The following is a 27,358-nucleotide window of genomic DNA, read 5'->3' as shown; positions in this document are numbered from 1 at the left end:
TTTGGGAATTCCAGGAAGCATGGTTTCAAGGATCAGGAGAGCATGGCCATCAAGCCCTTGTGCAGAGCAGGGACTGCTCCAGCTGAATCAAGTCTTGCTCCAGATCCCTGCACAGAATCCATGCACAGGAGCTTCTCCTCATACTGACCCAAAAATCTCTTCCCAAGTCTCAGCCAGCCCAAGGCAGGTGTCAAACAGCAGAGATAGAATGATTGACCTGGACCTTGGGACTGAGCATCTTTCCAGGGCACATTTTTGATCAAACTGCAGATCCATGGGCTGTCAAGATTGTATTTAATCCTACTAAAGAGCACTGTCACTGGAGAGGGTGCCAAGCTGTGCTGCTGGTGGTCACAGTCAGGGCAGGGTAAATATTTGGATAATATTAATTCATGTGGTGAGAGCAAAACTCCTGCTTATTTCTATAGTCTTCTGTTAATAATTCTGCTAATAATTTGATGTGTTTTGAAAGCTGAGTACAGTGCCATGGGCCAGCAGCAGGACTTTTATTTCTGGCTCTGACTTCGCCTGGTGGTGTTGTGGTGTTGAACTGAGCTTCCCATGCTGCTGCTGTGGGATGTCACCGGGCCACGCCACCGGGGGGTGTCACTGGTGCTCGGTGGTGCCTGGCAGGGCACACAGAGAGGGGCTGGCCTGCTGCATAGAGCTTTGTGGTGCTGGGGGAAGCAGCAGGCAGAGAAGGACTGGGGGATGAGTTCTCCTGCTCACCCAGGAGACTGGGCTTCCCAGTCCTGCTGCTCCCCTTTGGCTGGCTGGTGACAAACATCCCTTTCCTGGTGGGCACTGGGAAAGGATGGAGGGTTCGGGGGATGTGGGCTGGTTTGGTAGCTGCTGTCAGGTGCTGGGGTCAGCACAAAGGAGGGGGCTGAGGCAGCTGTGGATTCCATCCTGGAATGGAGGGCATATAGGGGATGAGGGAGGATTCCTGGGGACATGGGGCACATCTGCTGCAGATGAAGGGCCCTGCCTGGGCTCTGTGGTTGCTCTCACAGTGGGATGGGAGCCTTTTCAGCACATGCAAAGAGTGCCCAGCCCCCTCTGAGCTTGGCTGGTCACCATGGTGTGTTGGGCTGTGATTTGATACTGCCTGATGCCTCTGGAATGTTCTTCCAGCACAGCCCAGCTGTGGGAACTGGAGACCACAGCAGGCTGAGGACCAGTCTGGTGGTCCCCAGTCCCAGCCCCTGCCTCTGCTACCCCTTGAGAGAGTGATAGCAGGAGGGGAAGGAGGGAGCTGGAGAGTGGGTCTGGTGTGGGGAGGGCAGGCTCTTTGAAGGTTGTTTGCTCTGCTCTGGTCCATGCCAGCACCAGGGGATGTTCCCCAGGTCCCCATGGTGCCCCTGGAGTCAGCAGTAAGGACCTAGCTCGGAAGCAGATTCCAGAGAAGATTCCAGAGCTGTGCACTCAGGGTGTCCAACCCAGCAGGGACAGTCCTGCTGCAGCTCATTGGGGTGTGTCTCCATGAGACAGAATATGGCTCCTGAATTGCTCCATCCCAGGGCACTGATGAGGAGCCCAGGTCCTGCTGCCTACCAGGCACAGGGCACACAGAGCACAGGACTGATTCTCTGCTCTTCCACCATGGAATCCCTTCATGATCCATTAATTTGCTATTGCCCCTGCGGCTGCTCCCCAAGCCAGACCCTGGCCAGGAGGAGGCCCAGGGCTGCGTGTGAGGGAGGAATGGCCCAGAAGAGTGTCCCTTCCCTGGGCTGACCTCGGGCCAGCCTGGCCCACAGGACCATCCCAGCCTGGCCCAAAGGCCAAGCTGGGCTTTGCTTCCATGCTTCTGGGCTATGCCTGGCAGGATTCCCCTGGGAGAAACCTGAGTGTCCTCCTCTCAGGCAGTGTCTGTGGTCACTGGGCACACTGAGCTCCCATGGAGCAGTGTCCCAAACCCTGACTGCCTCCCTCAGCATGGGGACACCACCAGCCCCCTGCTCGGAGACTGAGGGGGCCTGGATGCCATCCCGGGGTGGGAGTGGGCTCTCTGCTCCAGCCCTGTTCCTGCTGGGGGCCCCAGTTCCAGCTGGGCACAGCAACCCCCACCTTAGAAAGGACCAGGTTTTCCTGCCGTTGTCCTGCCTCGGTGGTGCTTGGGTTCCACATGGTCCTTCTGCCATTCCCCGTGGGACACACACTGCCCTAGCTGTGTCCCCAAAGTGGGTCTGTCCCACTGCTGCCCCCTCTTCTCCTGGCATTCATTACCTGTCACAACAGCACCATCCTCAGTGCCCCGCAGCCCTGGGGCTGCTTGGCTCCTCCCCTGGCTCTGCAGCCCTCTGAGGTCAATGGTCCCCTCTCCCCTCTGCCTCTTCCCGTGGGTTCCCCAGGCAGGGTGGGGTCACTGGGATGGGGAGGGCAGCGGTGAGAGGCCTTTGACCCATCAGGAGATTGGATGGATGGATGGATGGATGGATGGATGGATGGATGGATGGATGGATGGACGGACGGACCGACACGGGAAGCAGTGGTGTGTGAGGAATGTGCCTGGAGCAGATAACCCCATCCTGCTGGGTGCTAGGGCTGCTTCTGCACTGTGATACAGAAGGTGTGAGGATGACCAACCTGGCAGCTAGGCTGGGCCTGGAGAGCCTGAGGGAGTGCGGGGAGATGGAGGGGCATGGCCACAGTGCCTGAAGTGCCAAGACATCCGTCTCCATGGCCCCGGGACTGGCACCCAGGCGGGTGCTGGGCTGGGCGTGGCTCCCTGTGCCAGTATATGCAGAGAGGACAAGGCAGCAAGTGTGTTGGGGGCTGCCTGCAGCCCTGGAGGATGGTCCTGGGGAAGGGTGTCAGTGAGCACTGCCTGCTCTGTGACTGCCCATGGAACTCATCAGAGCTCAAGTCATGTCTGACCCTGTGACTGTCTCATCTCCCTGTGTTGCCAAAGTGTGTGACAGCTGGGGAAACTGAGGCACAGAACTGGAGGTACCAGGGGCAGTGTGTCCCTGCTCTGGCCCCCTGGCTCGGCCTGTCCCCAGCCCTGCTGATGCTCCTGTCCCCAGGTACTCCCCCAGCCACCAAGATGTCCAGCAAACGTGCCAAAGCCAAGACCACAAGAAGCGCCCGCAGCGTGCCACCTCCAATGTCTTCGCCATGTTCGACAGTCGCAGATCCAGGAGTTCAAGGAGGCCTTCAACATGATCGACCAGAACCGTGATGGCTTCATCGACAAGGAGGATCTGCACGACATGCTGGCTTCCCTCGGTGAGGACAGCCTGTCCCCGTGCCCCTGCAGGTCCCTCTGGCCCCGGCACCCCCTCAGGAGCGGGGAGAGCTGCAGGGTGACCTCGTGCCCACACCCAGCGCTGGACGCGGGCTGTGCTGGGATGCATCAGAGCCTGGGGAGGATTTCTCTGCTCCCACAAACACCTTCTGACAGAAGGGGTGTTTGTGAGGCCTCCGAGGGCAGCAGCTCTGTGTGCTGCTCACAGGTGCGGCTCACCAGAAGGAGAGACCCTTGGGGCTTGAGAAGCTCTGCCCTGGGAGCAACCACCAGGTGCAGCCATGGAGTGTTTGAGTAGTCTCACCCACGAATGTCACTGGGGCTGTCCCATGTGGAACCAAAACCCTCCCATTACTCTCAGCTGGGCTGACAAGGGCTGGTCCCTGTGTTGGTGTGATACCTGGACTGGTGGAGACTTGCAGGTCTGTACCCATTCCTGCCCCCAAGCTATTCTCCTTTGCTTGCAGACCATGGCTCCCTCCTCCCACTCCCAGGTGGTACTTCCACTGCACTTTGAGAGGTCTGTCAATGATTGACCTGGCAGCCAAACCTGTTCTGGAGGTCCTGCCTGACCCTGGGAGGGATCCCCCTCCTCCCAGGGAACTGGAGCTCTGGGAGCAGAGAGGGGCCAGCGCTGGCGGGAACGGACCTCAGCAGAGCAGCTGAACCATCCCTGGTGCACCATGGTGGGAGCAGTGCTGGGGACATCAGCAGCAGAAGGCTTGTGTGAAGATGTTGCTGCCCCTCTCCTCAGAGTTGTCAGGGGGACGGGAAAATTCATTCCAGTAACCCTCAAATTAATTTTGAAAAAACTGCACCTCCCCAAGGCAGAGCTTGTTCCCAGGTGTGGATTAAAGCATCGGGAGAGATGCTGAGGGGAGAGCACTGGGCGCTGCAGAAACTCCCTTCCCATGTTTGTGGAGTGGTGAACAAGAACCAGAAAATCGAATTGCAATGGATATAAAAGCCATTCTAGTTGTTTGCATGGGCTGACCCCGGGGATGGGAGCTGGGGGAGCAGGGCTCTGCATCCACCTCCTGCCTGTGTCCTGCAGGAAGAAAGACCCCACTGATGAGTACTTGGAGGGGATGATGAGCGAGGGCGCCGGGGCCCATCAACTTCACCATGTTCCTCACCATGTTCGGGGAGAAGCTGAACGGCACCGACCCCGAGGATGTGATCCGCAATGCCTTCGCCTGCTTTGATGAGGAGGCGTCAGGTACAGCACAGCCCATCTGCCGCCAGCACAGGGCTGGGCCACGCCCTTGGGGACAGTCCCCAGGCAGCTCCAGAGTGGGGTTGTCTTTGGGAGAGGTGAAGGTGCTGTGCTCAGCCCTCCTGGTGCCCCCTGCTAACGCTGTCCCCTGCCCTCCTTGCAGGCTTCATCCATGAGGACACCTGCGTGAGCTGCTGACCACCATGGGGGACAGGTTCACTGACGAGGAGGTGGATGAGATGTACCGGGAGGCGCCCATCGACAAAAGGGGCAACTTCAACTACGTGGAGTTCACCCGCATCTGAAGCATGGGGCCAAGGACAAGGATGATTAGAGCCCAGGGCCCCTCACCCCTTCTGCCTCATCCTGTGCACACCCCCTGCCCCTTGGCCCTCCTTGCTGCCCCACAGCAGATTCCTCCCATGGGAAACACCTCCCAGGACCATCACCCCGGCATCAGGACACGCTTGGAGGGGACACACTCCCAGCACTGTATCGCTGTGTGCCCATCCATCACCTCCCCTCCCATCACCTCTCCCACCCACTGGGTGCCCCAGCCTGGCTCTGACCCCCCCAGCAGCCGATGACCCCCTCAAAGCCACCATACCACTGGTTCCAGGAGTGCATCCCCTGCTGACCTGCAGAGATTTGGGCTGGCTCCAGCCTGAGCAAGCCCCACTCAGAGCCATAGCACAGAGGAAAAGCCTCTCTCCCTCTCCTCCCCACACTTGCCTTTCAGGAAAGAGCCTCCACTTTGTTCCTCCTCCCTGGCTGTTTTATAGCTTTAGAGCCTGACATCTGAGGGATTTGGGAAGGTGAAGGTGTGTATAAAGCCTGAAGGGTGTGACAGATATGTGCTGTGTATGGCTGCCTCATGGTGTGCCTGGGCGTTTGGGAAGGTGGGTTTTGGGCACTGCACCTCCTTACCTTGCTGCCCTTGTCAGCCAGGGCCCCTTCAGTGGGGCAGCCTGGTTTTGAAGCAGATTGCTCTCAAATGATGTATAATCAGCTTGAGCATCACTTTCTGCCTTATCTGGCAGGCTGAAGGTCATCCTGCTTGGCCCCTGTGTCAGGATGGGCTGAGGACACTTGGCAATGTGCCAGCCATGCTGCCCACATCAGCTGCTCCAGGGTCCCAGGGGCTTGGCCACCCTTCTGTGTCACCCTGGGTGGGTGTGTGGGGGGGCAAGAGACAGAGAGGATTAGAATGGGGAGGGGTTTTGTCCCCTTGGTTTTGGTTATTTGTCACCACCCTGACAAGGGTGTGAGAGCATGGGGTGCTCCTGTGAAGCTGTGGTCTTAAAAGCTTGAAGCCTGTCCTGGAGGGAGGCATCAGTTTCCAGCAATTCTTTATTTAAAATGTGGGGACAAGCCTGCAATACCTGGTGAGGGTATATTGCACGGCAGATATGCTCCCAGTGCTGGGAAAGCTTGGAAGGGGTCTGTGGGAGCTCCATGGGCAAATGCTGGCATCAGAGGCATCAGAGACTTGCCAGGCCCCAGGTGATGCTCTCTCACCTGGGAGATGATCCCATGGGTCAAAGCTTATCCTTAGTCTCAGTGCTTTTATTTTGCATTACCAACACCAGGAAAAAGGAACTAAATTGTCAGATGTGAAAGGGTTGAACCTGTGATCTCCATGGAGGTTCCCCAGGGTCAGGGCTTGTGCTCTGCAGCAGCAGCCCCCAAACCAGCCCACTTCCAGCTTCATGGGTACCAAGCTTCTTCCCTAATTCACTGCTGTGCAGGGGAAAATTACGATTCTGCCACTGCCAGAGAGAATTCCCAAGCCTAAAGGCTTCTGGAGGCCTGGATGCTTTATAAAACCTCCTTCTCTGGGACACCCAGCAAAGTGAACATCCACAGACATCACTTTGGGGCAGAGGAGCTGATTCTGGAGCTGGTGCTGGACAGATCGGCTCCTGGGGCAGCTGCATCCAGCAGTGGTGCTCAGCCCTCCTGACCCCAAGAGATCACCTTGTGGCCCAGATTCTTGCAGTACCAGGAGCAGGATGGGCTCACAGCTGGTCTGAGCTGGGAGCTGCCACAGGCTCGAGCATGGACTGTTGGAGGTGCTGCCTCAAGCAGCTGCCAAAACTGCTCAGCCTGAGCTGCCTTGTCGCTGGCGTGGCTGTGGTGGTACCATGGGGGACTTTCAACCCTGAGGCAACAAAGCAGAACAAATTTTTTATTGGACACTGGGGTATTTATGGGAAGAGTAAATTACCTTATTCTACTGGCACAAATTTCCCAGAGCAGCTGTGACTTCCCCACCCCTGGAAATGCCCAAGGCCAGGTTAGACTGGATTTGGAGCACCCTGGGATAGTGGAAAATGTCCCCTGCCTGTGGCAGAGGGAGGAATGAGATGAGCTTAAGTGTCCCCTCAAACATAAACCATTCTGGGATTTGATGAATCTGTGAAACCCCAAAACTATCTGGGCTCATGTGAACCTCATGAAGTTCAACCAGGCCAAGTGCAAGGTCCTGTACCTGCAGTGAGGGCCAGCCCCAGCACAGGCCAGGGGATGGGTGGGTTGAGAGCATCCTGTGGGAGAAGACTTGGGCTGGTACTGGTGGGGACAAATTGGATGTGACCTGGTCATGGGCACTGGCAGCCCAGAAAGTCAATGGACTTGGATTGTATCAAAAACAGCAGAGGCAGCAGGTGACCTGACCTGACTCATTTTAAATAGCAGCAAGATAAAGACATAAATTTCAGAAGTGTTCACTTGGGGTAGGGGACACAAAATTGTGTGAACTTTTGGTCAGTCTAGAAGAGCTGCTCTCAGTGCAGAAGTGTCTCCTGAGCTCAGAGGACCCCTCCTGTGTGCTCACTTTGTGCCCGTGGCCCCTGGGGCTGGCCCTGTCTCCTCTGCAGCCTCCCCCTGGGGTATTTATCCCCAGGGATGAGATGCCCTGAGCCTGCTCTGCTCCAGGATGGGCAGGCCCAGCTCTCTCAGCCTCTCTCATGGCAGAGATGCTCCAGTCCCTCCATCACCTTCACTGGCTCGTGCTGGACTCTGTCCAGTCTGTCCGTGTCTCCTGTACTGGGCAGCCCAGCTCTGGGCCTGGTGTGTGACACCAGCTCCCACTGCAGCCCAGGACCTCCTGACCCAGGAGTTGTTTGCTTTTCTCCAGTGCTGTGAGCTCCATCCTGGTGTCCCCACACTCCTTTTGCCATGTCCAAGATTGTAGTTTAGAGGAACACCAGGGAGGAAAAGGGTACAGCAGTGCCTGCTGAGAGAGGGTCTGTCCTGCCCCTACGGCCTCCAGGAATGAAACAGAGACAGAGCTTCCCCATGGGAAGGGGGCCAGGATGGGATAGAGGGGCTGCAAATGCCCAAGAGAGAGAGAGGCTTCAGTGCTGGAGCCCAGCTCCCAGGACCATTCCTGCTCGAGGAATCCCAGCCTGCAGCAGCTCCAGTGGCCCTGAGGAGGGAGCAGGACCTGCTGCTGCAGCAGTGGACCCAAAGGGCAAGGTGGCAGCAACATCCAGCACAGCCAACCACAAATCCAATTTCCTTGCAAAAAATGCAGATTGGATATCAGAGGGTGGGCAAAGGATGGAGAGGAGTTACAGTCTGGGAAGTGTCCATACTCTGGGAGGCTGTCTGGGGATTCCAGCCTTCCCCTGGGAATTCCAGCTTCCCCTGGATTTCCAGCATCCCCCTGGGGTTCCCAGAATCCTCTGGGTTTCCAGCATTCACCCTCAGGCTCTTGTTGGCTGATTGTTGTTCAAATGCTGAAGTTTACTAGTATTATCATGTCAATGGGCCCAGGCAGGGCTCAGCCTAGACAAAGGCTTGTACTGGGAAGAGCAGGGAGATGCACACAGCCCCATTCCTGGCCCCTGATCCCAGAGGCTCCTTACTCCCCATCAGCTGGGAGTCACTGGGATGCCCAGCTTGGGCTTTGCCCGGGGAATTTAGGCTCTTTCCATGCTCCGCTTAGGCACCCAATGGGCCTTGCCACAACCAGTCCAGGGAGCAAAGGTGGGTGGAGGGATCCGGGGAGAGGGGCTCATGGCCCAGCCCTGGGAGGTTGGTTGAGGCCCAGGGGCCATTTCCAGTTGTCTCAATTCGGTGGAACACTAAACCAGCATTTTCCAACAGGTAGGATCAAAAGTAGACTGCTCAGAAGGACCAGTCCTGCTGGGGCACTGTCCCCAGGCAGTGTCCAGGGGATGTCTGGGGTGCTCTGGAGTGTCACACACCAGGCTGCAGAGGGAGCAGAGTGGGCAGGATGAGCCTGCCCTGCCCTGCCCAGTGATGGCCCTGGTTTGCTCGGGCAGAAGCCAGCCTGGTGTGAGAGCAGGCCAGGGGATGCTCCCTGCCCTGGAGTGACCCTGCAGAGGGTGGGAGGTGCTGCCAGGGCTCCCCCACACCCCACCTGATGCTTCACCAGCCCCTGCTACCTTGGCATTAATGCAGCAATAGCAGGTTGGGGCACAGCTCCACTCAGGTCATGGAGATTTAGAAGCGACAAAATAACTGATTTAAGGAGTCCTCCTTTTGCTTTTGCTATTTAATCCCTTATTGCACCACACATCCTGCTTCTCCCAGACCAAAATCGACCATAAGGGATTTCAGTATATGAAGGGATTCCCACCTTTTACCCCTGCAAGCAGGAAAAGGGGAGGGAGGGGAGCTGCAGCACAGCCTGGCAGAGGGTGGTGGAGCCTGGGAGGGGAGAGAGCTGCCCCAGAGGCAGGGTGACATCAAGCCAGGCTCGTGGGGGAGAGGTGGAGCAGGACTCGGTGACTTTCGGGGTGCTGTGCCCCAGCAGCACACAGGTCCCTGGGGGATGCACCCTGCTGCCAAGGGTGAGTGTGGATGTGCCCAGAACAGGGGGTGGACACCCCTAAAAGGATATCCCCAGAAGATGCCCCCCAGAAGGGGGTCTCTCGGGGGGCAGGGCTCTGGCCAGCTTCAGGACAGGGCTGTCTTGCATTCCCATGGTGGCACTTCTCCATCACAGGTGCTGGGGTGTGGCATCACTGCTCAGAGCAGCTCCTCTCTCTTCTTCCCACCGATGAAGACACTGCTCCAGGAGACCCCATGATGGACACATCCCCTTGGGTTCCATGAGCACCTGGCAGAGGGTGACAGTGCAACCAGCCCCATGCCACAGAAGGGCCACAGAACTGTGGTGGGGAAACCAAATCCCATGCTCGCCACATCCTGGACCATCCAGCACATAAATGGAGCAATTTGGGTCTCCAGAATTCTGAAGGTGACCTTGGGCTCTGCTGTGGTCATGGAGAGGCACCGGGGAGAGCAGAAGGGCTTCCAGAGACCCTTGGCCAGCCTGATGGTCACGGCACAACAAGGGTTCCACCTGGCTGCCTCTTGGTCATCGCCATTGCTTAGAAACACCTTCCTCTGTCATGGGAGCAGTGACGTGCCATTCTTCTGATTCCCATCTGGTAAGACAAAATGAAGCACTAATGGAACTTCAGGGTGCTCTGAAGTCCCCAGGTCTGTCACCCTCACATGGTCCTGCATCTCCTGTCACAAGGCCCGTCCCTGTCCTCTGCCCACAGACACGGGTAACCCCTGGGGCTCAGCTACGGGATTCAGCCAGGGGAAGGAACTTGTGCAGCATCTCGTGGGGCACCCCTGCGTTGATGTCCCCGGGTGAGAGTTCCAAGGTGGGTGTCCCTGGGTGGGTTTCACCAGGTGGGTGTCCCCAGGTGAGCGTCCCGGTACGGGGCGGTCCGTGGGTGGGTGTCCCCAGAGTCGGTTGTCCCCAAGTGGGCGCCCGTGGCTGGATGTCCCCGCTGGTGCCCCACGTGCGGGTGCAGCTCCGCGCTGGGGGTTCCGCGGGGCGGGCGGCTGCGGGGGCTCCGGGGCTCTCTCCGTCCCTGCCCCCGACCGCCGGGGGCCGTGTCCGGTAGCGGGGCCGAGTCCGGGGGTGCGCCGGCGCCAGGTACCGGCCGGGACTCGGCGGGGCGGGGGAGGGGGGGCTCGGCGGGGCGGGGGGGGCGCCGGTGCCCGGTGACAGCCGGGGGCGGGCGGGCCGGGGCCGGGGCCGGGGGCGGGGGGCCCGGCGAGTTCCTGCCTCCTCGGGAACAAAGGGAACTCTGTCTCGGCATCTGTCACCGCCGCCCACCCAAAACTTTCCGCCGCGCCCCGCCGGCCGCCGCGGGACGGCCCCGCACCGGCCCCCGGCCCCGAGACCCCGGCGCGGCCCATGCGAGCGCCCAGGCGGCGGCGGCGGCCCGGGGGTGAGCGCAAAGATGGATCCCGGGGGGGCGCGGGGGGAGCGGGACGGCCCCGCGCCTTTGTGCGGGACGGAGCGGGACGGGCCGCGCCGGCGCCTCCCGAAGTTTTGCGGGAGCCGCGGGCCGGGGTCCCGCCCGCCTCGCCGCGACTCGGAGTTACGGCGGAGTTCGCCGGCCGGGGATAACTCGGGGCCGGCGGCGGAGCGCGGAGCCGGGGCCGCGCTCGGGCTGCTCTCTTTCCCCGCCGTCCGGGGGGCCGCGGCCGCCGCTGCCCCGCTTTGTGTCGGCGGCGCCGGCCCCTCGCCGCCCGTTGCGGCCGGAGGCGCGATGGGGCCCGGCCCGCACCGCCCCGCTCCGCGGAGCCCCCGGCCCGTGACAGCCGCCCCCGCCTCCATCCCCGCCGCACAATGACCCCGCGTGGTTCCTCTCCCACTCTCCGGCTCCGGCCTCTTTCTCCTGCTGAGACTGTTTTTGTTTTTACCTTCCCCTCCTCCCACCCCACCCCATGGTGGATTTTTTTTTTTTTGTTTTTCCCCCTCCCTCTGCGGTGCCCCCCGACCCCCGAGTGCTCCCGAGCCCCGTGCCGTGCGCGGAGCTCCTCCGCAGCCCGGGGCTCTGTCGGTACCCCTGTTGTCCCGCGGGTGCCGGTGGTTTGTCGCCCCCCGGGTGTCTCTGTCTCGGGATTCCCCCCCGGGCGGGCCCAGAGGGGGTGAGACCCCCCGCTGGAGGCGAGGGGAGGTCGGGGGGAGGCTCCTTCCCCTCCCCCGACCGGACGCCGCCCGAAGCTCCCTTTGGTTCCCCCTTGCCAGGCTTCAGCCAGGGGGGTCCCGCGGGCAGCTCCACGATGTCGGACAGTGACCCCGGGGACGAGGACGGTGCCACATCCCCTGATCCCTCGCAGTGCAAGAGGAAGAGAAGGGGAAACCTCCCCAAGGAGTCGGTGAAGATCCTGCGGGACTGGCTGTACGAGCACCGCTTCAACGCCTACCCCTCGGAGCAGGAGAAGCTCAGCCTCTCGGGGCAGACCAGCCTCTCCGTGCTGCAGGTAGGAGCCAGCCCTCACCGCTGGGGACACTGCCATGCGGTGTGGGACAGGAGAAGCCCACTGAGGATCCCAAAGGACTGGGCAGGCTGGGATCATTCGCCACTGAAGGGCAGCGAGGAGGCGAGGGAAAGGATGTTGGGATGGAAGGGCATCTGTGTGAAGGGAGGGTCTCTTCTGGGGAGGTGTCTGAGCCCTGGAGACCAGCTCTGCTGGAGCAGAGCATTTTGGCCGGCTGGAAGGTGGAGGGACCGGAGTAGACACAGGCTGAATACCGTGTTGTCGGTAAAAGCCGCACAAGTGGGAGGGTTTTGAGGGATGCTACTTTATCCTGTTGCCCTGGACACCCCCAGCAGAGGCCAGGATGGCCACTCCCTGCGCACAGAGCTGAGAAGAGAACAGCCCTGGGGCTGGGGAGGGCCAGGAGTTGGACTTGAATATCTTTGTGGATCCCTTCAAGCTTCAGGATATTCTGTGATTTTAACCAGGGGGGAGAGGCGGGCTGTGTTTTGAGCCCCCTGGGCTGTTAAGTGCTGGCTGCCCCACCTGGTCCCAGTTACACCAGCTACATTAAGGGGAGCCCTGTCCAGGAGTCTCCCTGTCCTGCTCCCAGCTGTGGGCTGATGTTCTCCACAAGGCACCATGATGGGTGCCCAGGCAGGAGCATTGGGCAGCAGTGGGGGTGAGCAGTGCTTGTCCTTCCCACTGTGTTGTGGTCCCTCTTGTGTTTAGGGTATCTGGGACGGCCTGCCTGCAGCTGCTGTCCCTGTGCTCCATGCACAGCCTGGTGCCCTGGGCCCTGTCCCCCTCTCCCAGCCTGACAGAATGTGGGCTTCACTCTGTTCTCAGGATGTGGGGTGCAGTAGGGTGCAGGGCAGCAGGCAAGGGCCAGTGGGTTTGCTCCTCTCCTGGAGCTTCCTCTGTACCTCTGGCTCCTCTCCCTGTGGCTCAGCACAGTCCTGGCCTGCTGTCCCAGCCTAGACACCGAGTGTGGGCAGAGGCTGTTGGCTTCTCCTCTTCCTGGCCAGCAAGGTAAACCTGCTCTTGGATTTGAATGTGTTTCTGTAAGTGTTGGCTGTGCCACAGAATTGTGTCCAGCAGCTGCTCCAGGGACAGGCTGGAGCTCCTGGATGGGCTAAAGGCTGAGTGTTGGAGGAGCAGCAACGGGCCTGGGGCTGTGGGAATTTGGCTTGTCCTGGCTCAGTGACAGTGACAGTGCCTGGCACACGGAGGCTTGGGTGGGACTGGCAAGGGACAGTGCCCTGAGCCCCGTGGGACCCAGGAGGGGGTTGGCACATGGGTGGGTTTGTGTTGAAGTGTGGCCCTGCTGTTGTTTGCTCCGAGTGGCCCCCACAGCCACTGGGCAGGGGGTCCCAGCCCAGTGGCATTCCCCAGTGCCAGCTGAGGGCTGAGACTGAGGTTTCTGCCAGTCTGAGGGGATGCAGCAGGAATTCTCTGCCTTTTGGGGTGGAGGGACACCCCAGTGTGTGGCTGTGGGGTTCAGTCTGTGATGCTGATCTTACCCTTCCAAACAGTGTCTGGAATGAGGGCTCTGCCACAGGCACTGGTCAAACACCCACCCTGTGTTGTTTCTTTGTGCACCCCCCTGCCTGCTCCAGTGGCCTGGGGAGCTGGAGCTGGGCACTGGCAGCCAGGCATCAGGGACAGCAGGAAGTCTTCTGCCTCCCTTGCAGAAATTCCAGCACTAGGAAAGTGGCACTTGTTCCCACTGGACAGCAACAGCTTTCCAACCTGCTGTGGGATGGATGGGCTTTTCCTCCCTGCAGAGGAGATGCTGCTCTCACAGTGCTGGGGGGACAGATGTTGCCCAAAGGGACAGAATGGGGTGTGCTGGTGGGAGGGAAGGGGATGGCCATGATTAAAAACCAGTAACTGCTTCAGAGCCAGAGCATGTCCCACTCTGTGATGTGTGCCTGCTGTCACAGTGGCTGTGCGTGCCTGTCTTCGTGCCGTGTTCTCCAATGGGAATTGAATGCTGAAAGGAGCATGGTGGGAGGGACAGGCAGGATTTTGGGGGGTTCTCAGCACTGAGGAGTTGGGCTTTTTGTTGGGAGTCTATCTCTTTGGTTAGGGATCACAGTAGTGGATGGCCAGGATCATGTCAAGGGGACCACAGCATCACAGGATCATGTCAAGGGGACCCAGCTAAGGCTTGCAAGAGAGGGGGTTTGCAACAGAAGAGGGAGTAAGACTGATGTATTTGAGGGTTTTTAATGCTAAATATTGTCTTAAAGGAAAAAATGACAGCTGAGATCTTACTGTGAATGAAGTTGTGGCAAGTTCTCTCTCCTTGGGGAAAATATTTTCCATAGCTTTTGATTTAGGAAAGATCAGACTCCCCCTCCCCCCCCCCCCCCCCCCCCCGATTTATTCTCTTCTAATTGTCTTCAAGGAAGAAGGCAGTTATTTTAATGTAGCATTTTATATAAAGATGCTGAAACAACCCATGGCCAAGGGTCAGTAATGGCAAAGGGCTGCCAGACGTGCAGATGTTTGGGAGAGCCTTTAGTGTGAGCTGTGTCCCTGCTCGTGGGCAGGGACACAGGAAGGTGTCTCTGCTGCCTCACTGCCGTCCCTGTTAGGGGCTGAGGGGCTGCAGCTCCATCACCTGATGGTTTCTAGGGTTTTCCATCCATGCTGCTTTCCTGCCATCCGTCTGCTCTGGCAGCCTCCGTGCTCCCATTCGGGTTTGCAGTGCACTGGCAGCAGTGTGGAAACAGGGCTGAGCTCCGGGATAGGTCACCTGGAGAGAGAAAAACTGTCCCCTGGCCGGGGACCTGCAGGATGGGCTCGGAGCAGGCTCAGTGCAATGCCACGGCCTCTGGCCGGGGAATGGCAGGAGCTGAGCCGTACCTGCCTGCAGCTGGGACCTCGGGGTGCGGTGGGGGCACGGCACGGAGCCCCTCCTTCCCCGGGGGCAGCTGTGCTCAGAGCAGCGCAGCCCCCGGGCCGTGCGGCTGCGGCTCGCTGCAGTCGCCGTGCGGGCTGGAGAGCGGGGCACGGTCCCGCAGGGGCCGCAGCGCCGGGGGCAGCCGCGGTGGGCGCAGGGAGGAAGGCGCTGCCCCGGGCAGGCGGTGCCGGGCAGGAAGCAGCCAGTGTCGGGGTTTCCGTGGGTGCCGGCGCCGGTCGTGTCTCTCTGGAGCCCCACGGAAAGGGGGTGCAGGGTTGGGGAAGGGGGGCCCCGTGGTAGTCCGGGCGTGTGGGACCCCGGGCTGCCGGCCCCCGGCTGAGCCCGCCGCGCCCCTCTCCTCGCAGATCTGCAACTGGTTCATCAACGCCCGGCGGCGCCTGCTCCCGGACATGCTGCGCAAGGACGGCAAGGACCCCAACCAGTTCACCATCTCCCGCCGCGGGGGCAAAGCCGGCGACGTGGCCGTGCCGCGGGGCGCTGCCGCCGGCTCCGGGGTGCTGGTGGTGCCGCCCGCGGGCGCCTCCAAGGTGCTGTCGGTGTCGGTGTGCCCGCAGGTACTGTGCCAGCCGGCGCGGGCGCTGGCCGTGCTGAGCGCCCGCAGCCCCGAGTGGGAGAAGGGCCCCGGGCCCGAGGCCGTGCCCAGGCCGGGCCCCGGCGGCAGCGGCACCCTGACCCTGCTGGCGCGGGCCGAGGCGGGCAGCCCCACGCCCGGACTCTTCAACACGCCGCCCCCGACGCCCCCGGAGCTCTTCGGGGACGACTTCAGCAGCTTCCAGCTGCTGGTGGAGGTGGCCCTGCAGAAGGCGGCCGAGCTGGAGCGGCAGCGGCAGGGGGGGCAGCTGTCCCTGGCTCCCCGCACCGAATCCCCCGGAAGCTCCAAATAACCGCGGTGCCCTTCCCGGGGGGGCCCGACCCTCCCGGCCTCTGCCTCACCCCCGCGGCCCGTCCCAGGAGCGGCTCCCGCCTCCCGGGGGCTCTGGTCTCTCTCGGCGGAAGGCGGCGGAGGAAGGCCTGTCCCATCCCGCCGTGCTCCCGCGGGGAGGTGCCCTGGCTGCCGGGGACCGGCGTGCCCCGACCTCCGCGCTGGCGGTGCCCTGTCCCTGCCGCACGGCCGAAGCGGGCACTGGAGCTCCCAGCGAAAACCTGCTGATCTCTTCCTTTCCTGCAAACAAGGGGCCAGCCCGCACCGTTTCATCAGGGAGACGGAGACAACCGACTTTTTAAATGCCAGTGTCTATTTTAAGGACTGTGGATGAAAAGCTTTGTCTCCCAAATCTCTGATCTTTTCCCACTCTTACCCCTCGGCCCGCTTGGCCCAGTGCTGGCCAGGGGCCCTGCCTTGCCCAGGGAAGGGCAAAGGACAGATGAACTGGAAACATGCAGTCTGTGACATGTTATCACGGAAAAAATAGGACCCTCCTCTTCCTTTTTAGGTTGTTGTGGATGCTGCCAGTAGAAATCTCTATGGTGCTCTTTAGCAAGTTTTATGTTGAAACATTTTCCCTTTTCCCCCTTTTTTTTTGTGATTTATGACATGTTTATTATTATTTTTTTTAATCTATAAGCATTTCCTCACCTTCCCTGCATTCCCCTCGAGTTCATGCTGAATGTGTGCACGCTGTGCCTGGAGCAGTGAGCGCGTGGCCAAGCCTGGGCAGAGCTGAGACTGTGAATTTTGTACCCTACTTCATTTCCTTTTTTTTTTTATTTTATTTTTTTTTCCATAAAACCTTTGGAAAGAGGCGCGGCGTGGGCACGGCCCTGCGCGTCCTCGCAAGTGTAGCGCGGGGCTCCGGGGAAGCGGCGCTGGGCGGGCGGAGGATGGAGCTGTTGCTCCCTTGTCCCCCTCCTCTGCCGTGTGGCTGTGCGGTGCTGGGGACCTCTAGTGACAAACTGGCGTGTGCTGGGAGCAGCCGGGCCTGGGCGCCTTGAGCAGCTCTTGCTGTCCCTGGGTGCTGTGCCGGGGCCAGATGTCCTGCGGGATGTGAGTTAATGACAGTGCCCTGTCCCGAGGGGCACTAATCCCGGTGGTAGTTAGCCAGACGAGTTGATGACTAGAGGGGACTAGTCAGTCCCAGCCTCAGGACTGGGAGCTCTGTGGGGCTAGGGGAGAGCACTGGACAGAATGGAGCTGGAAGGGAAAAGTGCTGATTTGGGGGACTGGTGTGTTCCCACCTCCCATTTCTTCAGAGGGAAGGTGCCAGGGGAGAGGGCGCCATGGGAAGACTTTCCAGTAGCATCACCTTGGCAGGTGCCCTGTGCAGTGCTGGGGTGGCACTGGGGCGGGTGGGTGCCCATTGTGTGTCTCTCACCCTCACTTCCATTTCTATGTCCAGACTCCGTTCGCCCTTTGTCTCCTTTCCAGGGAAAGTCCTCATTTTTGGGACTCCCTCTTTCACCTTGTCACCCCCTTGCAGCTCTGTCCCTTGCCCTGGGGGAGGGAGAGGCTGTTTGGCCTCTTGCTCTCATCTTGCCCCAGACAAACTAAAGTGGTTTCCTTCCCCTAGAGCTGTGCCTGTGCCAGAGGCTGGTGCTACTGCCCTGGGATGGACCAGAGAGTTGGGAGGGCAGGAGTTATTGGAATTAAATCTATGGAGAAATAACAAACTACTGTAAATACCTTTTTGTTTGTTTTCCTATTGTCAAATAAAAAGTTTTTTTTAGTTTTGGTTGTTATTTTAAATATGAGCTGTGTGTCAGAGTGAACTGTGTCATTTGTGGGTGCCCCACTTGGTTCTCCACCACCAGGAGAAACCCCTAGAATAACACCCGGGTATCCCCCCGGTCCATGAGCTGCTGGAGCTTTGTGCTTCGGGTGAGAGATATGGGAGGGGGCACATTCCTAGGGCGAGTGGGGGGCTGGAGCCAGGGCAGGGTCTGCCAGCCCTACTTGAGGCTCTGCCCTGTGCCACGGGATGACAGCTGGGGACAGCACAGCTCTGCTGCCCCTCCTGTGGCCCCAGGCAGCACCTTGGGGCTCCTGAGCTGCACAGAGGGGCCCATGACTCCGGCAGGCCCAGCAGAGCCTCGGGGACCCGCTCCCACCAGCAGAGACCAGCAGCTCCCGAGGACTGAGGACACGGTGCCGACGGACAGCGTGGGGACACGGGGGTCACCTGGGGGAGGCACCGCTCTGACCTCCCCCACACGCACCTCCATTGCCTCCCAGGGCATCAGCTGGGGCTGGTGGTGCTGGGAGGGGTCCTCCAGTGGGACCCCCATCCTTGTCCCAGCCCTGCCGCCCCCCAGGCCCCAGGCTCTGACCCGGGCACAGAACAGCCGCATGAATGTAACACTCTCGTGTTTCCCAGAGTGGTTTGGGTTGGAAAGACACAGCCCCCTGCCATGGGCAGGGACACCTTCCACTATCCCAGGGTGCTCCAAGCCCCGTCCAGCCCGGCCTTTGACTCTTCCAGGGATGGGGCAGCCACAGCTTCTCTGGGTAACCTGTGCCAGGGCCGCCTCATCCTCTCAGGGAGGAATTCCTTCCCAGTATCCCATGTATCCTCTGTTAATGTGAAGCCGTTCCCATCCCTTGCCCCAAGCCCCTCTGCAGCTCTCCTGGAGCCCCATTAGGCCCAGGAAGGGGCTCTGAGGTCTCCCCGGAGCGTCCCCTTCTCCAGGCTGAACAACCCCAACCTCCCATACTTCTCAGGCCACTGCCAGCCCTGTCCCCAAAGTCCCCCCGAGTGGGGTTGGCTCCGGGACCCCTCCCTGGAGCGCCATGGCTGGGGCGGGGCGCGCCCGGCCGTGCCCAAACCAGCGCAGGAACGGGGAGCGCTGCGCATCCCGAGGTTCCCCGAACCCTGCGCGTGTGGCCGGAGGCAGCGCGGCCACCCCCGCCGGGACAGCGCCGGGAGCGGTGTCCTGGGAGGGCCCCGGACACAGGCGCTGCCCTGTTCACTGCGGGGACCGGGCCGTGCCCGGGCAGGGCGAAGCAAGCCGGCGCGGCGGGGAATTCCCGAGCATTCCCGGGAAGCCGTGCAAAGAGCCCGGAGCGGGAAAGCGCGAGGCTGCAGCTCCCGGCCGAGATGGGGACGGAGACACGGACAGGGACAGAGGACGCAGGCACAGACACGGACGGGGCACACGGGGCACGACATACAGGACACGGAGCCGGACACGGCGCCCTCGGCTCCCGCCTGCCGGAGGTGGGCGCGGACCAAGAGGAGACCACGCCCACCACCCACTCGAGCCCCGCCCTCTCCCAGCAGCCCACGGCCGTTCGCCGCAGCGGCACGTACCGTGCTGTGAGTGGTTGATAGGGCTCGGAAGTACTTTGACACATGGCTTCATCCCCTATTTCCAGTGGGGGCGGCCATTTTGTTTCACCCGCCATCTTATGGCAGGGCGCTGCCATTTTGTTAACGTCACACCGCCCTGTGATTGGCAGGCAGCCATCTCGTGACACCACCTCCCCACGTGATCTCAGGCAGCGCCCTGATTGGCTGCCCCAGTCCTCTGCGCTCAGAATAAACAGGTGGCTACAAGGAGCGGCTATGAAATTATTTATAAAAGCGGTATTAAATATCTACAACAAATACTTCTCAGATTTATAAAAGGCATGTTTAAATATGTAAAACACGTTTTTGTACGTGTGTTACACATATGTCTATGTGTATAGAAGTATGTAACTCTTACCTCTGTATATGTATTTTTATATATGTAGGTGAATTTAAAATATTGTATTAATTATAAGATACAAAACCATATTAAAATTAGTTTCTAGTACTTTATAAATTCACTTACATGTTAGAGCATAGGCACTATATATATACACACACACACACAAATCTACATTATATAAGAACATAAATATTATGAGCAAGCCCAGCCCAGGGCAGCAAGGATCGTTTCACCACTCTGTGAGCAGCAGCTTGGAAGAATAAATTATAAAATAAATAAATTAACCTCCCCCAGTTCCTTGGTGTTCACCCTTTCTCTGCCAGAGAGCCCTAAAGTTGCATCTTTACAATCCACCTCGAAATCAGACAGTGCAACCCAACAATGTCTCTGCTCTGCGGAATCTTTACGTTGGGAAAGGCCGGGAAGATGCGGCCCAGCTGCTGCCAAACCCCAACGTGCCCACGCAACCCCAGGTGCCACCTCCAGGGCTGGGCACTCCGCCCCTGCCCTGGGCACCCCTGAGCACATTTTCCATGAAGGACTTTCCCCCAGTATCCAATGTAAACCTCCCTTGGAGCAACCTGAGGCTGCCTGCCCTTGTCCCCTGGGAGCAGAGCCTGACCCCCAGCTCCAGCCCAATTTGAATCCCAGCACAGCCAAGCTTCAGGAATTCTATGGTTGGGGGCAGAGACCTCTGAGAGCAGCTTCCATGGACAGTCCCAGACAGCACACAATGGGCAGTAGGCATCATTCAGGATTCCACTTTTATTTATTTTTTGCCTTCTGGATCACCAACACTCTCACCAAAACCACTGGGATTCCACCTCCACCCCCATGACAGTAGCACACAATCTCCCAACTTGTTCAAATGTGAATAGGAGAAAAAAAAAATCCCCAGTGAGATCCCTCAGGATGGGACAAAAACCTTCAGTGTGAGAGGGTGGCAAAGAATCAGGGGGGTGGCAGCTCTGGCTCCAAGGAGCCAGACCGGAAAGGAGACCTACAAAGGGGAAAAAAAAAATGGGCTAAAAAATATTTAGCAATCCTTCCTCTACCCAGAGAGCAGGGAGATAAGGAAAAAATAGTCATCTGCTTACACACAGGGTATATATTTTTACACACACTTGGACACACATCTAGATATAGTACATGTAAAAATATATGCTATACATCTGCCCACCCCCGTGGCAGCGTGGGCCGGATCCGTGTGTAGGAATTACTATACAGGTACTACTAAGTGTATATGTGCATATGTACACCCCCTCCTCCTGGACACACTGACCCCACAGCCTCCACTGCAGCAGCTCCTCTATCCACCAGCCAGCCAAGGAAAATGGTGTCGGAACAGGAAGAGGAGGGAAATCAAAGTGATGTGGCTCGTGCGCTGCGCTCCTTCAGCTCCGCTCCTGTGCCCGAAGCGGGGCCCGGCTCTCGGCATCCCCTGCGCCAGATTTATTGCACATTTTGCTTCTGGGCTGCATTTCAATCCCACATTCCACAGCCTTGACATCCTCTCTCTCCAACAAACTGAGGATATGGCCCCCTGTGCCCGTCCTCCCCCACCCCAACATCCCCATCCCAAGAACACAAAGCCCAGGAGGCTGCTGGCTGGACAGGGCAGCAGGAAGGACACACCACAGGTGTTCTCTGCAGGGACAGGGAGGTCCAGACATGGGAACCAAAACCATGCAAAGGGTGGGAGAATGGGAGCAGGAGGAGGGAAAAATAAAGGATGAGAAGGGCAGAATAGGTGGGAGGAGGAGGAAGAACACAGCATGGCAAGTGCTCAAGGCTTCATGTTTTCTTGTCCTCTTCTTGTAAACAAGCTAATATATCTCATGAGATAGAACAAGTAAAAAGACTGAAGTTCCAGGTCGAGGGGCTGGAGTTCCCAGGAGTCTGTCCAGTCCATTCTGCAACACCACAAGCTGGGGAGAAAACGAGGGGCATTTTTTCTTTTTAATTTTGTTTGTGTTTTTTTTTTTTTTTTTTTTTTTTTTTGTTAAAATCTTCATTACTTAAAGCTGAGAGAGAAAAAAGCCAACTCAGGAGCCCTTTTCAAGGATGGCTCATTGTCTCTAGACTGAATAAATCACACCAGTTTCGAGAGAACCATTTTTTTTCTCCATTTAATGACTTATAAAAGCCGCGGGCTGGCTGTGGCCGGGCTCAGAGGCGGGTCTGGGCCTCGGGGACGTAGATCTCGATGCTGTCGGCGCTCTCGGTGGCCGAGTTCTGCCGCACGGACGCCGCGCGCTTGGCCGCCATCAGCCGCTTCCGCGCCTCCTGCCGCTGCTTGTCCGAGTCGGAGCCTTTGTCCCGGTTCAGCTGCGATTTGGACTTGGCCGGCTTCTTTGGCACTGGAGGGGGTGGTTTCTTCTCTTCCTTTAGGGAGACAGTAAGGAAAAAACCCAGACCTGATATAAACGTGCACAGCTGGGTGGGTGCCTTGCTGAAGGGACTGGGATCATGTCAGGGAGAGCAGCTCTGCAGCAAGACAGACACTCCTCAAAATCAGCTGCCCCGGTTTCTGCAAGGAGCCGTTTTGCATTTCATGGAATCACAGAATGTCCTGAATGGGAAGGGACCCACACCAATCATGGAATCACAGAACGGTCTGGGTTGGAAGATCATCCAGTTTCACCCCCTGCCATGGACGCCTTCCACTAGACCCTGTCCAACCTGACCTCGGATGGGATTTCCTGGGATGGCAGTCCATGATCCAGAGGCTGATGATCCACAACCAGGATTGTCAAGTCCAATCCCTGCAGGACACCCTGTCCCTGAGAGCGTTGTCCAAATGCTCCTGGATCTCTATCAGCCTTGGGGCCGTGGACAGTGACCCAGCACCCTCTGAGGGAAGAAGCTTTTCCTGTTACCCAGCCTAACCCTCCCCTCGATGCAGTTTCCACGGTACAGGGCTCCCCTGGAGTGGCCTGGAGTTCAGGGATTGTTTAGTTCAGCTGTAGCTCAGAGCACAGCACAGTTCCACAACTTGATGTGGAACTGCAAAATTTCAGTAAGCCACCCTGCCCTGAGCCACAGTCCTCCCTTCCCTTACGGCAGAGCCAGGACACCACCTGTCCTGCATTTTCCAAAGGTTCAAGTTGTTTTTTTTCATTACTTGGGCACTAGGGATAGTTAAATCCATCCACACAGTGCAAGGAACACTTGAGGCCCCTGCACCACTGCTCACCACTCCAAGCTCTCTCCATTCAACACCTTTTCCCCCTTGTACAAAACTCTTCCCACAATTACTCAAGAGGAATGGCATCGGTGTCCTGTGAGGCTGTGAGATGACAAGTGCAGGATGGAAAAAGCCCTTGAGAGCATCTGTTTGCAGACAAAACCAGACCTCGGGTACCCCAAATGTGTACAAGGTGTTCTGGTCACTCCCCAGTGCCCCTCACTCACCTTTCTCTCCGGTGTCTCTGCCAATTGCCAGCTATTAGCTTTGAGGTGGTACAGCTCGTCAAACTTCATGCTGATGTCTTCAATGGACAGCTGGAGGAGATCCCAAAATCCAGCCAAGTCCTGGGCTGTGGGTCTGGGATTTGCGTTAGGGTTCTAGAAGGGGAAGCATTAAAAACACCATTTCAGGAAGAACACACCCAGCAGAGCTGTGTGCACAGCACCTTCACCCCTTTTACGCCTGCTTGCAACCAAACCCAGTGAGAACGCACAGGAGACACCAGCCCTAAGCATGGACACACAAAGCCATCATTTACACCCCAGATAATTTCTGGCAAGCTCAGGAAGCAGGTCCTGACTGCAGAGTAATCCTGAACAAGACACCCAGTGCTGGCACTAACCCCACAGCAGGAACTTCCAAAAGCAGGTGCTGAGCATGGCAATCAGAGCAACAACGATTTCTTACAGAGAGACCCTGATTTCAGGGAGGGAAAAAATGGAAATGGATACCCAGCTTTGGTGCCTGGATGTGCAGCACTCCAAGGAGCCAAACTGAGCTTCCATAAGCACAATTATTTTGCTACATTTCCAGCCAAAACAACCTGAAAGCATCAGTACTTCTCAGGCTGGGTTGAAAAATTTTAAGTAGCTTAAGTTTCTTCCAAGAACAGGATTCTCCCAGTTCCCAGACAGCTGAACCACCACCACAGACCCTGGAAAGCACAGGATCAGATCCAAGCAGATCACACAAAGCTCCGCTGGTGCTGCTGCTCAGCTGAGATCAGCACTTTACCCCCTCCTGCCCCTCAAGTCTCTCCAAGATTACCCTACATCTAAAGGGGAATTCACCTCTGAGGAAGTTTGCAAAATCCATATTACCATAAAGCTTGAGGGGAAAACTAAACCACAGATTCCATCAATCCCCATTAGCCCAGGTCAACTCTGAGCAAGGGCAAACCTCTGCATTCCCTTTCAAAGATCAATTCCCAGTGACCTGGGGACAGTGTCACCAGCCACACACGCAAAGGGAGCACGTGTGGTCAAGAGCAGACTTTTCAAACAGTCCCCCCGATGTGGCCCAGCCTCAGGCGCCTGCCTCATAAAGCCCTTCAGAGCCAGGAAGCACCTCTGTGCTAACCCAGCCCTCCCCGGCCTGGCACTGCAGGCTGTGGCTGTGCTGGCTGTGTTTTCACAGAGACAGCAGCTTGTTAACACCTGAGCAAGTCCTTTTAGTGCTCTTAAAAGAGATGCATCCTCTCAAAAACCAGGAAAAAAAGATACAGACTCACCAAGTTTTGTTCACAGAGGCCGTGGAATTGCTGGAACTTCTGTGACATTAGTAACTGTGCACTGCCCACTGCACTCAGGACTTTTCCTAAGACTGAGGGGGACAAAAAAACCAAACCAAACCAAAACAAAAACCCAAACCACACCCCCCCCACCCCCAAATAAAAAAAAAAACAAAAACAAAGAAAGAAAGAAAGAAAGAAAGGAAAAAAAAAAAAAGACCTGAGTTGAACAGACTATTTATTAATTGTAGCAACAAACTCCAGCATTTCTGGAGCAAAGAAACACTCGAGTTATCAGAAAAGGAATTTCAGAGATCCTCAAGGCATCAACTGCTCTCAGTTTTGATGTTTTGCAACTACATTTGTTTGCAATTGCTCCTTCTAGCAGGCCAAACACAGACCTGGCTGAGGACATCACAACATCCAAAGCTGGTAGAGATCTTCCATAACTGCCCTCAGCCCCTCAGAGGAGCTGCCAGCACCACCTCAACGAGGTCTCCTGACACCTGCTTAGAGATCCCAGCCTGCTCTCCCAGCCCTGAACAAAGGAAAGGTGACACAGGGACCACTCTCCAGCTTCCCTGTACCAGCAAGTAACACAGGCCAGGGCTTTTAACACCCAGGACTTTATGCTGCTCTTAATGGGTTTTCCAAGCAGCCTCAGGGCATGGACATGTTCCTCAGCTCATTAAAGGAAATACAATCTGGGCTTTTCCCTTTCAGAGGCAGGTTCAGAGCCCCATGTGCCTGCAGCTGCATCACCAACAGGGACCACCTGAGTCCTGCCCCTGCTCTGCTGCTGTCCCTGAGCCTGCTCAGGAGATCTTGGCTGGACAAGCACACCCTGGGCTCTCCCACCCACCAAGGCTGTGGTGACACAATCAAACAGCCTGCTCCTGGCAGTCACAGAACAATGCCATGCAGGTCTTGATGTCTTTCCTTGCCACAGGTCAAGCCAGGCCAGCCCCGAGGCAGGGAGATCCCTGGCACAGCCTGTCTCCCTGGCAGCCAGGGCAGCACCTCAGGGAATCGGATTAGGGATTAGCTTCTGGAGCCCCAGCAGTGACAGTGAGCTAAAACTGAGCCTCACCTTTGTTTCACCTTTCTTAGGTTTTAGAAACATCAAAACCAGGCTCCACACAAAGATCCTGCCCTCTTGCAGCCTCATCACCCACTCCTGTCACTCTGTATGCATCAGAGGCATGACTCCCACTGCAAAACCCCCAGGTTTTGACAAGGCATTTGAAAATATAGGAACAAGCCCAGCTGGGACTGAACCCCATAAAATGACCTACTTTTGTGTTCTCTGTTTTGTGCTTCTGGTGTACCCAACAAAATTCAGTGAGGCTTTCCCATGTGAAGAAACCTCTTTGCTATAAAGACAAGTTCATCAACTGAACTGAGCAAACAAGCTCCGAAGTGGTGTTCCTTCTGCCCCACTGCCAGCTAAGCTTTCCCCTGCCTGTTTGAGAGTAATAGGTGAGGCAGGGAGAGATCCCAAAGCCTCCCTGAAAGCTTTTTCCATTTAACCATTTTTAAGATTAAATCCATTTAAGCTTTTAGCAGTTTTCAGTGGTCAGAAGCTGCACTGTATCTCCTGTACGTCTTTTATGCTGCATCACAGCATTAATTCTTACTCCATTTGCTACAGGAAGCTACATTACCCTTTTTCAAGGAAAAAGCATTACTTGTCCCATCCTCATCTCCATGCTCTGGCTCTGTTGGCTGTCAGCAATTTCACAGAAACCCAGAGTAGTCTGCAAGGGACAGGACCTTAAAGCTCATCTCATTCCACAGGCAGGGACAGTTTTCACTAGACAAGGCTCCTCCGAGCCCTCTCCAACCTGGCCTTGGACACTTCCAGGAGTGGGGCAACCACAATTTAACTGACCCAATACTCAGCTCCAGCTCCTTCTTTAGGGAGGAGCTGCTGCCCACACCCACCTTCCTCAGAGAGAGTGTTCTCTTTGGTCTCCTGGTCCATCTGGCGGCACCAGCCCTCCAGGCGCTCGGTCTCTGCCTGCAGCAGCTTCAGGAACCAGAAGCCGTCCCGCCGGCAGGCCCCTGGCTGTGCTGGCTCTGATGGTGACGTAGAGGAGCTCTCAAGCCAGGGGTCAGGAGGAGGGAGAGAAGAAGGCTCCAGGGCCGGGTCGTTGTTTTCTCCATAGGAGAGGTTTCTCTTAATCTGTGAGGGCTTGGCTGGTTGCCTGGTGGAGGCATCAACACCAACAGAGTTGTTGTGCTGGGGGCACTCAGCAAGGCTTCTCTCAGATGATTTACAGTTGGAGTTATTGGGCTCCTGCATGTCAGAGTCTGTGTCCTGTTTGGAGGACATGCTGCGAGAGTGGCTGTTTCTGCAGGGACCAAAAGCCATCGTTCAATAGCACAGCTCGGTCTGGCTGGAACTCCCACACCGACACCAAAATCCATGGCCACAGCAGAGCCTCTCCTGCCCCTCCACACACACAGACACACCACACACTCAGACAGACAGAATTATAAGGTTGCCTGCTTACTGCAATCGGCCATTCAGACAAGAGGACTGACACATGTTTCTAATTACAGCTTGGAATTTAAAATTTTTTTATTTAATTTCAAGCTCCCATTGATTTGGCTGTTAGAGAGCAAGTGCTTTTTGCAGCGCATGTGTGCTGTGGAGAAGAGCTCTCCATGGGTCCCATTCAATACCACTCACTGGCACAAAGCAGGGAAGAAGGTCTAAGCACAAGTGGGGGAGGCACAATTTAAAATAAAAGGAAACTGCACAAGTTGTGTCTCACTTACCGCCACTCGTCCTCTACCTGTACCCCGATGGACTGGAATTTGGTGGCTGGTGGAGGAGGCTCCTCTTTTGCCACTGGCTGAAGGCAGTCAACCTTATTGAACAAAAAAAAAAAATACAGACAAAAACAGACACAAGAACTTGTGGCTGGAATTCACGTTAGTAGACCAGGAGTGTGCACACATCGAGCATGTTGACAGCACATGGGAGGGCTGCCTAAGGACAAGCACGAGGCTACTGCTCAGCTCTGTTCCCATCTCAGGACCAGGCCTGTGTCCTGCCAGGCTGCTGCCACCACCTGTGCCAGGAGCCCTGGGCTCTGCACGGCTGGGGCTGTGTCCCCGTGGCATCCCACACAGTCAGGGACCACGGCATTCAAGGGAAGACAGAGAAATGACTGACACTGACAGCAAAGCCTCTCTCCCAGGGATTGACACCCTTCATGGCTCTGGATAAGAGGGTTAGAAGGTTTTAGGAAAGAAATCCAGGTGACTTAGGAACCAGCTCAGAAAAGAAAAAGCAGAGAAAGGCAGTCAGCCTCTCCAGTGTGTTTCTCCCCCTTGCTGCCCTTTTAGGTGTTCTGCCC

At 57.4% G+C, this 27,358-nt stretch overlaps 4 protein-coding genes across 6 annotated transcripts in view; 2 read left to right on the top strand and 2 right to left on the bottom strand.

Moving 5' to 3' along the window:
• Nucleotides 1–3,029: 3,029 nt before the first annotated feature.
• On the top strand, nucleotides 3,030–5,317 carry MYL9 (myosin light chain 9). Its single transcript, XM_066330501.1, is given in 6 exon segments — nucleotides 3,030–3,077; nucleotides 3,080–3,127; nucleotides 3,130–3,231; nucleotides 4,630–4,641; nucleotides 4,644–4,763; nucleotides 4,766–5,317. Coding segments are annotated over 6 exon segments (345 nt in total). The 5' UTR covers nucleotides 3,030–3,049; the 3' UTR covers nucleotides 4,801–5,317.
• Nucleotides 5,318–9,989: 4,672 nt separating this feature from the next.
• TGIF2 (TGFB induced factor homeobox 2) lies at nucleotides 9,990–15,718 on the top strand. The gene is made up of 3 exons (XM_066330500.1): nucleotides 9,990–10,117; nucleotides 11,500–11,735; nucleotides 15,009–15,718. Exons 2-3 carry the CDS (start codon nucleotides 11,535–11,537, stop codon nucleotides 15,546–15,548), a joined length of 741 nt encoding a protein of 246 aa, XP_066186597.1. The 5' UTR covers nucleotides 9,990–10,117; nucleotides 11,500–11,534; the 3' UTR covers nucleotides 15,549–15,718.
• LOC136368670 (uncharacterized) lies at nucleotides 10,030–11,085 on the bottom strand. The gene has a single exon (XM_066331042.1). The coding sequence runs from the start codon at nucleotides 11,083–11,085 to the stop codon at nucleotides 10,030–10,032; it is 1,056 nt and encodes a 351-aa protein (XP_066187139.1).
• Nucleotides 15,719–20,037: 4,319 nt separating the features above from the next.
• DLGAP4 (DLG associated protein 4) overlaps nucleotides 20,038–27,358 on the bottom strand; it is a 60,612-nt gene continuing 53,291 nt past the window's right edge. For all 3 annotated transcript variants that reach the window (XM_066330475.1, XM_066330476.1, XM_066330477.1), the window contains 5 exons: nucleotides 26,775–26,866; nucleotides 25,935–26,344; nucleotides 23,991–24,082; nucleotides 22,705–22,857; nucleotides 20,038–21,675 (listed from right to left, as the gene is read on the bottom strand). In XM_066330475.1, the coding sequence (XP_066186572.1) occupies nucleotides 21,460–21,675; nucleotides 22,705–22,857; nucleotides 23,991–24,082; nucleotides 25,935–26,344; nucleotides 26,775–26,866 (963 nt within the window). In that variant the 3' untranslated portion in view covers nucleotides 20,038–21,459. The remainder of the gene's footprint in view (nucleotides 21,676–22,704; nucleotides 22,858–23,990; nucleotides 24,083–25,934; nucleotides 26,345–26,774; nucleotides 26,867–27,358) is intronic.

Source organism: Sylvia atricapilla, chromosome 16 (genome assembly GCF_009819655.1).
Source record: "Sylvia atricapilla isolate bSylAtr1 chromosome 16, bSylAtr1.pri, whole genome shotgun sequence".
Classification (NCBI taxonomy): Eukaryota; Metazoa; Chordata; class Aves; order Passeriformes; family Sylviidae; genus Sylvia; species Sylvia atricapilla.
This window is presented reverse-complemented; position numbering and strand designations above follow the sequence as displayed.

What these genes read in the sequence shown, in the direction of transcription:
- LOC136368670 (XM_066331042.1), bottom strand. Translation starts at nt 11,085, where the DNA reads ATGGAGGCGGGGGCGGCTGTCACGGGCCGGGGGCTCCGCGGAGCGGGG.
- TGIF2 (XM_066330500.1), top strand. Translation starts at nt 11,535, where the DNA reads ATGTCGGACAGTGACCCCGGGGACGAGGACGGTGCCACATCCCCTGAT. An exon ending in CCAGCCTCTCCGTGCTGCAG is followed by an intron (nt 11,736 to 15,008) that starts GTAGGAGCCAGC and finishes CTCTCCTCGCAG; the next exon opens with ATCTGCAACTGGTTCATCAA.